The 10,797-nt window shown below is 43.2% G+C and overlaps 2 protein-coding genes across 2 annotated transcripts; one reads left to right on the top strand and one right to left on the bottom strand.

The window, feature by feature from the left end:
• The first annotated feature begins 73 nt into the window (after window positions 1-73).
• On the top strand, window positions 74-2,798 carry LOC118290869 (fat storage-inducing transmembrane protein 1). The gene is made up of 2 exons (XM_035618593.2): window positions 74-1,469; window positions 2,063-2,798. Exons 1-2 carry the CDS (start codon window positions 1,183-1,185, stop codon window positions 2,700-2,702), a joined length of 927 nt encoding a protein of 308 aa, XP_035474486.2. The 5' UTR covers window positions 74-1,182; the 3' UTR covers window positions 2,703-2,798.
• A 152-nt stretch (window positions 2,799-2,950) lies between these two features.
• On the bottom strand, window positions 2,951-6,537 carry psme1 (proteasome activator subunit 1). Its single transcript, XM_035618594.2, has 11 exons — window positions 6,343-6,537; window positions 6,136-6,168; window positions 5,978-6,040; window positions 5,700-5,801; window positions 5,048-5,105; window positions 4,768-4,865; window positions 4,529-4,597; window positions 4,335-4,402; window positions 4,068-4,122; window positions 3,706-3,792; window positions 2,951-3,195 (listed from the first exon to the last, which is right to left on the bottom strand). Exons 1-11 carry the CDS (start codon window positions 6,379-6,381, stop codon window positions 3,115-3,117), a joined length of 753 nt encoding a protein of 250 aa, XP_035474487.2. The 5' UTR covers window positions 6,382-6,537; the 3' UTR covers window positions 2,951-3,114.
• Between the last annotated feature and the right edge of the window lie 4,260 nt (window positions 6,538-10,797).

The following is a 10,797-nucleotide window of genomic DNA, read 5'->3' as shown; positions in this document are numbered from 1 at the left end:
TCATCTGACAGATATGCATTAACCATAAACACACAGCTGACTCCGACTGACACTGCTGCAGGAATCAAAGCAAAGTCGCCTTAAGGTCGTGGTAATGACCGACCCAGCAAGTGCTCTAAAATTAGACCTGAGATTCTTTGGCATGTCTGGATTTATTTCCACTTATTTTTTCTAATTTAATACAAATTAGTTTCCTTTAAAACCTCACCAACACAGTTTTTTAGAATCTCGACTACAGTTTGTGATAATTTAAAAAGAAAAAAGGTTTTGTTACTCTGAAGAACATAGATCCATATTGATGAAGTAAAGTCATCAAGATGTCATGTTGCTATTAAAGTATTCAACTGTAACTGTATCTAGTTAGGATTTAAGGCATTAAGAATCTAGAAGATAATCCTATTTACTGTTAGTATCTATCCACCTTTAGAGATGTCAGTTTAATATGACGAATATTCCTTCAAATGTATCAGTTCAACTGTAATCATACATGTTTTTTACATATGAACTCATTGGATAATGGATTTGGAGTCTGAAGTAGTGAGGCTGGTTGTCCTGGCTTGAGGAAACGGACCAGTACGTTTCACTGAACATGAATCACATACAAAGTCTAGGTTTGCTCCATTTGGCTGAAGAGGCTGAAGAGGCTCTGGCCTCAGGCCTGGAAATAAAAAGACTGAAAGTGCTGCGGATGAAACGCAGCTGTCCGTGGCACCAAATGTAGACTAGCAACAGTTAATAAATCAAATTAACTGCTGAGAATTAAATTTGGCCCCGGCAGCTAATTTTAAGAATGTAGGGGAATAAAGGCGAGCCAAAGAAGGAGGGCTACACGTGACACTGGTGTCGGACTGTTGTTGAGAGAATGGGGCCAGTTCCAGTTCCAGCAGCAGCAGCAGCCTGTGTCATGTCTCCACTGTCAGTCTGTGTAGGGGAGGGGGAGGGGCTTTAGAGGGTAAGGGGGCAGCGGGGTTGTATTTTTATAAAACATTTGCTCTCCCGCACGCCTGACAGTGATAAAGTAGAACGGCCCCAGAGAGGCACTGGTGTGCCCTTCACTCAAAAGGCAGTGAGGCAGTGAGGCAGACAGTCTAGAGCTGTGATTTGGATACAGAGAGAAAAAAGAAAGAGGGACAAAACTGTCAAAATTACCAAAGGTGTCTGTTCAGAGAAGAAAAGAAGAACATGGATCCAAAGACTGAAAACTCCTCGAAAGGCCTCACGCCGGGCGTCAGCTTGGAGAAGTTACACAAGATGGCTGAGGAGCTGACCCTGCCGGGGAGGTTCCTCCTCAGGGTCCTGGACGCCGCTCTGGAGTCCGTGACAAACCTTCTGGCTGTGGTTTTAGGAAGCCACCTGGCCAGGCGACACTTCCACCTGATGCTGTCCGCCCTGGTTCTCTTTGGGCCTGTGCTGAGTTCCTGGGCGTCAAAGTACAGCATCTTTGCCAACAGCCACAACTACCTGTACAGGTGATAGCTCTTTTATTTTTAAATAGTTGCTTCTGTTTGGAGACGTATAAAGAAGCTGCATGATTTACAGTTGGACCTGTGAGCTTCTTTAAAACTATCATATGACCCTAAAGGGGGACAAAAAGAGGGGAGAAAGTCTTCATCCAACAGCACCTTACATGATTGTACTGCATATTCTCTAACCAAATATGCTGTATCACTGTTTTCATTCTTTAGACCTGTACATTGTATGTGACATACGTCCTATTTGTTCATTTCTTATTCCCTTTTTAATTATTGTCTGATTTGTGTGAGTTCAACGACAGAATTACAACTTCATTACGTTGTTTTTATGTGCACTGACGTGAAGAGACTAAACTCACATGCTGCATCATTAGTAATCCCTGAAGATTGAGACTGATTCTAACTTACACTCATATCAGTTGCTCCCTAACCAAGCGTGTGCCATTTGGCATATCACAAATGGACTTCCTGAACATAAACTTAATCATCTACAATAAATTTACTGTCTGTATGGTTTGATCGACGGACTGCCTTTATATGTGACCGGGTGGGATCAAACTTTGATTTTATGATTCATCTCTCCACGACAGGAAGTTTCTGAGATCCACTTGGGGCTGGACCTGGATCTTCACCGGTTCCTTCATCCTCCTCCTGTCCCTGTCAGCTCGTCGCACCCTGTCTCTGTCCCTCCGCCACCTCTCTCGGATCGGGCTGGTGGGTTTGCTCTGGTGGGGGTGTCGCCGCCTGTTGACCCTGCTGGAGGATGCGACGGGGACGTGTTATGAACCGTTGGCCGTTGCAGAGGACGTCCAGAGCTCTGCCTCCCCGGGCCTGCCGCTGCTGCTCCTGCATGAAGACCAGACCAAGGCCTCTTGCCTTAGAGCCAACATGGTGTGGAGGGGTTACGAAGTATCCCAGGACGTCCTCATCCTCTGCTTGTGTTGCCTGCTGCTAGTGGAGGAATTGTCCGTCTTTGGCCCTCACATAGTCCAAGCGCGGCCCCTGCAGGGATCCCCAGGAGCCCCTTTAAGACTTGTCTTCCTCCTGTGTGTTGCTCTACTGTCCGTGTGGATGCTGCTGCTACTGTGTTTGCTTGCACACTTCCCCAAGTTCCCCTCCCAGCAGCTGGGGGGAGCTCTGGGCTACCTGGGGTGGAAAGGACTTTATCAGGGATGGTACAGACTCACACCGAGCTGGTGCTCTCCTGGTTTGCCAGGAGACGGACTTTAAAAGTCTGCGGACACCGAGAAACGGCATAAGTATTCAACTCTGAACAGATGATATTTTGGGGATGAGAGTGTGACCTTGAAAGCTCAAGATAGCTTCTCATTAGGGCTGTGAAGGCAAACTAGGTAGAACACATATTGCCTGCAAACACCATTTACAACACTACACAAGTCTGGCATCACTACTTTTTATTAGTTAAAAACAAGATTTAAAACTTTCAAATTGGACAAAGTAAATTCAGGCAGTTATTTGAATTGATTTGCTTTATTTTGTAATGCGAAACAAAATGCATGCTTGATGGAGCTTAAAGGAAGGACTTTCTTTATCAGAGTGGGTGTTATGTTACTTGATGAGAGTGTCATACTAGACTAACTGTATCTTGCACTGAAGCCTGCGTTTGAGCAGATGCCAGGCCTCAGTAGATGAGCGCTTTCCCGTCTCCTTTGGGCTTCTTAATCTTGTCGTAGTTCTTGGTAATGACGTCGAACAGCACAGCCTGCAGGGATGAAATAAAGATTGCAGACGTGCGTGAGGACGATAAGAGACAGAGGGAAACGGAATGGCGAGAGATTCAGAGCTACTGTATAATCGTGTGAAAAGGGCTCCTTTCATCATCACCTGCACCGCGGGACAATATCCAGAGGAAGGACACAAAGGATGATTAATGGGCAGGGGGATGGAGCACAAATCAGTTTCACATAAGCACAGCAATTAGTTGAATTACCGTTCTATTAGGAAGGAACTGATTCCTTTTAGCTGCTGGTTTCACAGGTGGGGGGGGGGGGGGGGGGGGGGGGTAGTTTCAATATACAGTGTGTGAATGCCACAGATGAAAACACTGGATTTGATACATATGTTTTGGACAGTATTCAGTCAAACAAATAATGATCAGTTGTGCTTTGCTGCATTGTGCCATGCATTGATACATTTTTTTCTCTGCATTTTGTATAAATACAAACTTCTAGCCCTCGATCAGAGTTAACAAGAAAGTGGGTGTGTATCTTACATATGTGCTGCGGAGGTCCAGCACCACAAGGCGGAGCTCACAGTACTGATACTGGTCCAGCTCATGAACCAGCTGCCTGTAGTCTCCCTGCACCACAAAGCGCACACACACACACACACACACACACACACACACACACACACACACACACACACACACACACACACACACACACACACACACACACACACACACACACACACACACACACACACACACACACACACACACACACACCACAAGGACCGACTTTACATGTGGGAATCATACATGGCACACACGCTCTGTGTGTACTATTTTAATGTTAATCAATTCATACGTAAATGACGATGTAAACATATCACACATCGTAGGATACTGACCACATGAGGTTGTTTGGAGGCTTTGGCCACAGCGTCGCCTCTCTCACTGTAATATCTAACAAAAAAAAAAGGAAAGAGAAAAGTGTCCTCGCACTCAATTTGAACAGTCATCAATAGGGCAGAGCTTTAATTTACCCTGGGTGCCAACATTTCTGATTCAAACATGGATACTCAGATACCAGTTATGGTTAGAACGAGTAACACGTAACTTTTACTGACAATATTCGCAGTTCATCTTTTTCCTGGTGTGCAGGAAGGGGCTCTTACTTTGAAATCTGAGTTTGGAATCCCTCGATCTTGGTGCGTGTGGCGGTCAGCAGCTCGAACACTTTCTCCTGTTGAATAAAAAACCGACTGGCTTCATTTCACCTCAAGTTAGGAAAAATGTACAAACATCTCTTTCAGACAGATCAGTCATGGGGTTGCTCTACAGCATTGCCAAATGATCAGCGCTCACTTACCTGCACAGCCACTCCAAAGTTGTTACCATCTTCAACTTTGGGGATTTGGAGTTGCATCCACATTGACACCTTTCCGAAATAGAAAAAAAATATGTATTTATATTGTTATATTATATATTATTTGTCACAGTAACCATCCTTGTTTCCTTGCATGTGAAAAGCTAACACTCACATTCAGATGGATTTCCTTTGTATAAGAAACAACCAGGAGACAGAAATGAAGAGACTGACTGACTGACCGTGTTGAGCTTCTCCTTCAGTGTCTGGATCTGAGGCTTCACCTCCTGCAGAAGACTCTCCACACGCTCATTGATGCAGATGGGACCACAGGGAGGGCCTGGAGGACAAAACCTGTAAGCTAGTATTAAAGTTCCTGTACAGAAGTGGTGACTGTGTCCACCATACAGGATCATTATATAAATGCCCTATTTTCTTCATAAATCCCCTTAATTCCTTCATATTCAATCAGTAGTTTGCTTCATCACTTCACGTCATCACCACCTCTGTCTTCCCATTTACCTGAATCTTCCTCCTCTTTATCGTCGTCCTTGTCTTTCTTCCCCTTCTTCGCCTCCTTCTGCATCAAAAGAACAGGAGGCATCGGGTCAGTTCAGCAAAAGTGAAATAACCTGAATATGATTTCAGATAAAGGCTTAATTCACAGCTGACTGTTGTTGTTTTTTTAAGGATCACTCAAAATAAAAGGTCCCCCTCCCTGCCCTGTTTGCCATGACAACTCTGTTTCAGTGTGGTGAGCTGATGTTATGAAATGCTAAATATAAACCTGTGATAGATTCGACTGTTATGGAAATAAAAAATAAAAGTTATGAAACACAACTTTTATATAATCTGGCACAATTTCCATTCCAACTCTTGCAGGACCTACATAGAGCACAGAGAGGTGCTGGACCTACATAAATCATAAAGAGGTGCGGGACCTACATAAAGCATAAAGAGGTGCGGGACCTACATAAAGCATAGAGAGGTGCTGGACCTACATAAAGCATAGAGAGGTGCGGGACCTACATAAAGCATAGAGAGGTGCGGGACCTACATAAAGCAAATAGAGGTGCCGGACCTACATAGAACATTGAGAGGTACGGGACTTAAATAAAGCATAGAGAGGTGCGGGACCTACATAGAGCACAGAGAGTTGCGGGACCTACTGTACCTCCTCCTCCTTCTTGCGTTTGGCCTCCTCTTTAGCCGGGTCAGGCATCGGGATGTCCAGTGGAGCCCTCAAGGACGCCAGGTCGCCACAGCTGGAAGATGTCTGGCAGGAAACACGTAAAGTAATAAATGTCCCGATGTGTCTCAGAACACACGGCAGCATTTGATGAGACAACAGGATCTTTTCTTATTTTGCCTCAGGACCCCCCCCCCCCTCTAACCCAAAATGCCTTCAGGACCCCTGAGCCCAGTTTGCCTCACACAGACGCAGGCCGATACCTTCAGCAGCATCTGCAGCTCTTCAATCTTCTGAGGGAAAAACTTTGAAACCAGCACTTCTGCCTGTTGTGAAAAAAAAAATGATTGTATAAAACTATTCGGGTCAATGTGAACGGATTGGTATTGTGAGACAGTTGGGTAACTTGTGGACAAATGACCTCTTTGGTGAGCTTCTGGCAGAAATCATCCACCTGGAAACAAAAGATAGAAGGACTTCAGTGATTATTTCCTTCTTCTTCTCCACACAGTCTTCCCGTGAGCCCAGTGTCACGCAGCAGCTCAGGGCCACGACTGCCAATGAACAACATGGTTGTTTCGAAATGCTCAGGGTGAATCTCTCCCCCACCCCCCCCGCGGTGCCTCACCTGCTTCTGCGAGTCGAGGTGAATATCCAGAGCAGCCATGTCGCGTCTGCGGACGAGCGGTGTCGTTTTAGTTTAATGAAGTTTTTAAAACGCGCTGCCACGACACGAGTGAGCGGCGTGAAGGAACGGTCAGCTCGTGAACGTCACCAGGGGAAGTTACTGAGCAGGGAGAGCGAAAATGAAAGTAGAGCGCACATTCAAACAGTTCCGTACTTTTCCAGTTACGGAGCCTGTTGCATTGTGGGATTTGTAGTTTCACTTTGTATTTGTGTTTCCTTGAACTTCAGTCGTTTATTTGAAACCACGCAGGCTGCAGCTTACATGATTACAGGTGATGGACAAAACACAGGGGTGAAAGAGACCAACGAACACCAAGATGATTGAAATATGCAAATTCGAAACACAGAAGTACTACACAAATAAACAAATATATGCTAAGACAGTAAAATGTCAATAAAGGTAAATATGGTAATCAACAATGAACACTAAAACAGCCTTATTCCACAAGTCATCACGTATATTGAAAAGATCACAATTAATAAGTTGTTACAGTTTGTAAATCAATCACTTCCAAAATGTTCCAACTTCTCCTGCAGGCTCTGACTGTGTCCACTAGATGGCGCTGCTGTCCCGAGCGAGGTGAAGCAAACTGCCCTGTGGGAAACTACAGGATACAGATAATGATTGACAGCAGCTGAGTAAACCTGTAAAGGTAAATGCCATTTAATTTGTGTGTGTGTGTGTGTGTGTGTGTGTGTGTGTTGTTCAACCTTTATATCACAGTGTGTATAAACCATTTTGCATTTGATGACTCAAAGATCCTCCTGAAACACATATTTTTAAATATTTGTAATGAAAAATAAGCTATTCTCTGTTAATATTTTTTAAAAGTACAAAAACCACACGTGGTGTCCACACTACTCCGGGGGTTTCCATTCCCTATACGAACTTTGAAAATGCTGCCGGCCCTGTTTTAGTTTGACAACTCTGGGGTCGCATTTTAGTCTAAACGGGCAGAGAACGGAAAACTTTGGAAAATGTTGAGGCAGTCATCCATATTCGCTTTCTGATTTCTGAACTTATTGGTCATGACTCGACGACCAGCAGTGAATGTAAAGTGTCGCTGACTCTTTTTTTTCAGTAAGAGTTCCACCATGTCGTCATTGTAACGCTGTCTTAAAAAGAAAACCTGTATGTGTAGGTAAATGTAAGTGACAGATATAACATTTGTTATTATAAGGCCTAACTGTGTGTGACTTTGTTTTACGGAGTATTTCAGATAAAGGTTCTTTTGGTGGAATTTTACTGTTTGTCCCAAAGTCAGACTTATTAGAACTTATTATGTACTTGTAGAGACCTGAAGTTATGTTGAAGTTATTCTCTCTCTGCCCAATTGTTGTCTATGGGATCAAATTGCACAATCATGATCGCTTAGGCACCAGAAAAGGAGTGAAACAAGGCAGGGTAAACTTAAATGTGGGGTGAGGAGGGGCCTTTCTCCAGACTTCTTTGTTTGAGCACACGCACAAAGTCTCAGATTATAAAGCCCCTCTGCTCTAACTGACTGTCGATCACTACAAAACTACAGGGGCCAAAGTTCGTCTGCTCTTGTACCCTGTGTTTCTGGGGCCTGCTGTTGCACATCTGATGTCACAGGGACCCATTGATCAGGAGCTGTGTGGACAGAGCCGGTCCCACCCTGTCAGGTTAAAGCCTAATAACAAATACAGGATCCTGAGTGTTCAAACAAAAAAAAAGACGTCATAGCCTCCAGGTGTAAACACAATGCTGATCATCTTACTGTTACGTGCTATCATTAGACCAACAAAGACTTGAACAGTTAGAGTCGTCATTGTTTAAACCCATCAGGAGATGAACTGACTCAGCATACAGTAGATTCAATCACTTGGCTAATGTTGATAAAAAATTCTGGGTGAATATTAGTTGTTTCCTTTTGAAGTCTGCTAAACCTTTTTAATGTCCATCTGAACATCTGTCAGCAGTTCAACAACAAGTCAACGCCGGTCGATACTTGGCTGGAACCAAAGGGGCAAAGGCTGCACCATTAATTATTGATTGTGTGATTCTATAGTGTCAGCGATTAAATCTCTGCCATGTTATTCAGTCCAGGTAGGCCGTTGAGAAATACTGAGGACAAAGGTCGGGGGGGGGGGGGGTAGAGAGAAAACAACTTTAGGATTTCAGAACATGTAAGAGTAAATGGTCTCATTGCAGTGTTTACTTGTTGCAGGATTTCATCACAGCCGACCCATGTTACACAGTGACCACATTAACAGCAAAGATAGATGGCACGCAATGTAATACTTGTAAGTTCACTTACTCAAGTACTGTACTGTACTTTTGACTTCACTGTTCTCATTTAGCTGTTGTTGTAACTGGTTACTTTGAGGAGCTGGAGTTGTGGTTTAAAATGCTGTGATTCATCATGTACTGGAAAAGTACATGTAATGATAAAGTTAGAAATTGCACTGCAGTGAAACAGGTTTGCCCCCAAAGTCCCGTCAACATCATTAATATTTTTTTATCTTTTTGCACAGGACAACAACTAACAACACAATATATCATGTTGTGTATAAGATATTAGTACGCATTACAGGGAGTAGCCTGCTTTTACTGAGCTCTGTAATTTTCAACATAAGACTTTTGATTGTAAAAGAATATTTGTACTTGTGCTTCTTTTTCATCTTCATTGAACAGTTCAGTTTTCTTTCCAGAAATATGTCATTTTGTCTCTCTGACATTAATTGAGATCAGTTAGATCATGAATACATTAAATAAGAATGTTAATGGATGGTTGACCAGCCACTGTGATCTTTAACAGATAAATAATAATCCTGTTAAAGCCACAAAGTCACAGCTGTGTACACGGAATCTCAAACGTCAGGACACAGTTAAATGATTAAAGATGGCTCCCTCCCCATTTGCTACATTTCTGAATGTCTGAACGTCAACAGAATGTGTGTGCGTGCATGTGTGCGCCCGTGTGTGTGCGTGCGTGTGTGTGCGTGTGCACTAATTCTCTTTGGTTGACTGCTGACTTTGCACATCTCTCAGAGACAGGACGGCTGAAGTTTAACCGGACATGTTGGACTGTTGTATCTCTCTTTATCTCCTTTCTACAGTATCTCCTACTGTCCAACCTGCACACCTTTTACTTTCCCCTCTGTCTCACGGCTTGTGTGTGTGTGTGTGTGTGTGTGTGAGAGAGAGAGAAAGAGAGAGACCCTGCTCCAAGTTCCCAGAAAGAAACATTAACAGGACATTCACAATTTTAAAAACCAGATGCAGACACACTTGTTTGCCCTGCACTGTTAGAAGAAACCGTATGAGCCTCCTGCTGGTTCAGGTCTGAAACTCAAACTAATCCAAAAGTGGGAACTGGAGTAAATCTGAATTCAAAAATGATTTAAAAAAATGATGACATCCAAAGTTGCACAGTCCCAGACTACTATATTCGTTGGCGTTTGAAGGTGGTGAACTATTTCCCCCTCCTTCACAAGCTAAACAAATTGCAGCACTCTTGAACATTACCTTTTCCTATATTTTGGGTTTATTGAGTACAAATAGGCCTCTGTGGCATTTCTCACTCATCGATTAATCATTAATGGATTAATCGAGAAAACACTCAGCGGGTTTATAGATACAAGACATTTCTTTTGCACTCTGCCACTTGAAACCTTTTTTAGAAACCTGCTTTATTCTCCCATGTGGTTTCTCTGAATGTTTTATTTTGGTGACTGTATTGAAGATGTAATGGAGCGAGGAAAGTGGCTGGAACCATCCATGACACAAATAAACATTAAGAATTGCATGAAGGCCTTTACTTTCAGTGCACATAAATGAAAGGGTCAAACCACCAAATTGTATTTGTCATGAGGAGCAGTGCAAAGACTCTGAAAACAGCTGTGTTTAGTCTTCTGAGGCTGTGGCGGGAGCTTTCTTTGTAGATGAAAAAAAAAAAAGGAATATAGAAAATAACCCTGGGGATGTCTTCCAGGACCTTCTTAGACTGGACTCAGAAATTATTTTTAACTAAATTATTACATTGTTCCACCAAGGAGGTTATGTTGTCACCCTTTAGATGACAGAGGGCTCCTCCAGTACACATCCACCTTTACCTACGAGCTGTACCTATTGGACAGTACTTGCTGTCAGTCCCACGGTATCCACGCCCTAATGCATACAGTGCTCATCGCTGATTTTACTCCAACAGGGACCATCATTTACTAAATGAACATCATGCTATATTGAATAAGACTTGAAAGTACAGATTGAGACCATACACTCCTCAGGAAAATGCTTATTGACATTATAAATCAAGTAAGATTTAGAGTCATTATAGACTTCTATAAAAACTGACTTCTTTTTGCAACCAGTAGAGTCGCCCTCTGCTGGTCATTCGAGAGAATACAGGTTTAGCCATTAGCTTCACTT

The sequence above is a fragment of the Scophthalmus maximus genome, chromosome 21 (genome assembly GCF_022379125.1).
Source record: "Scophthalmus maximus strain ysfricsl-2021 chromosome 21, ASM2237912v1, whole genome shotgun sequence".
Lineage (NCBI taxonomy): Eukaryota > Metazoa > Chordata > Actinopteri > Pleuronectiformes > Scophthalmidae > Scophthalmus > Scophthalmus maximus.
The sequence above is the reverse complement of the archived record's forward strand: the minus strand, read 5'-3'. Positions and strand labels throughout refer to the sequence as shown.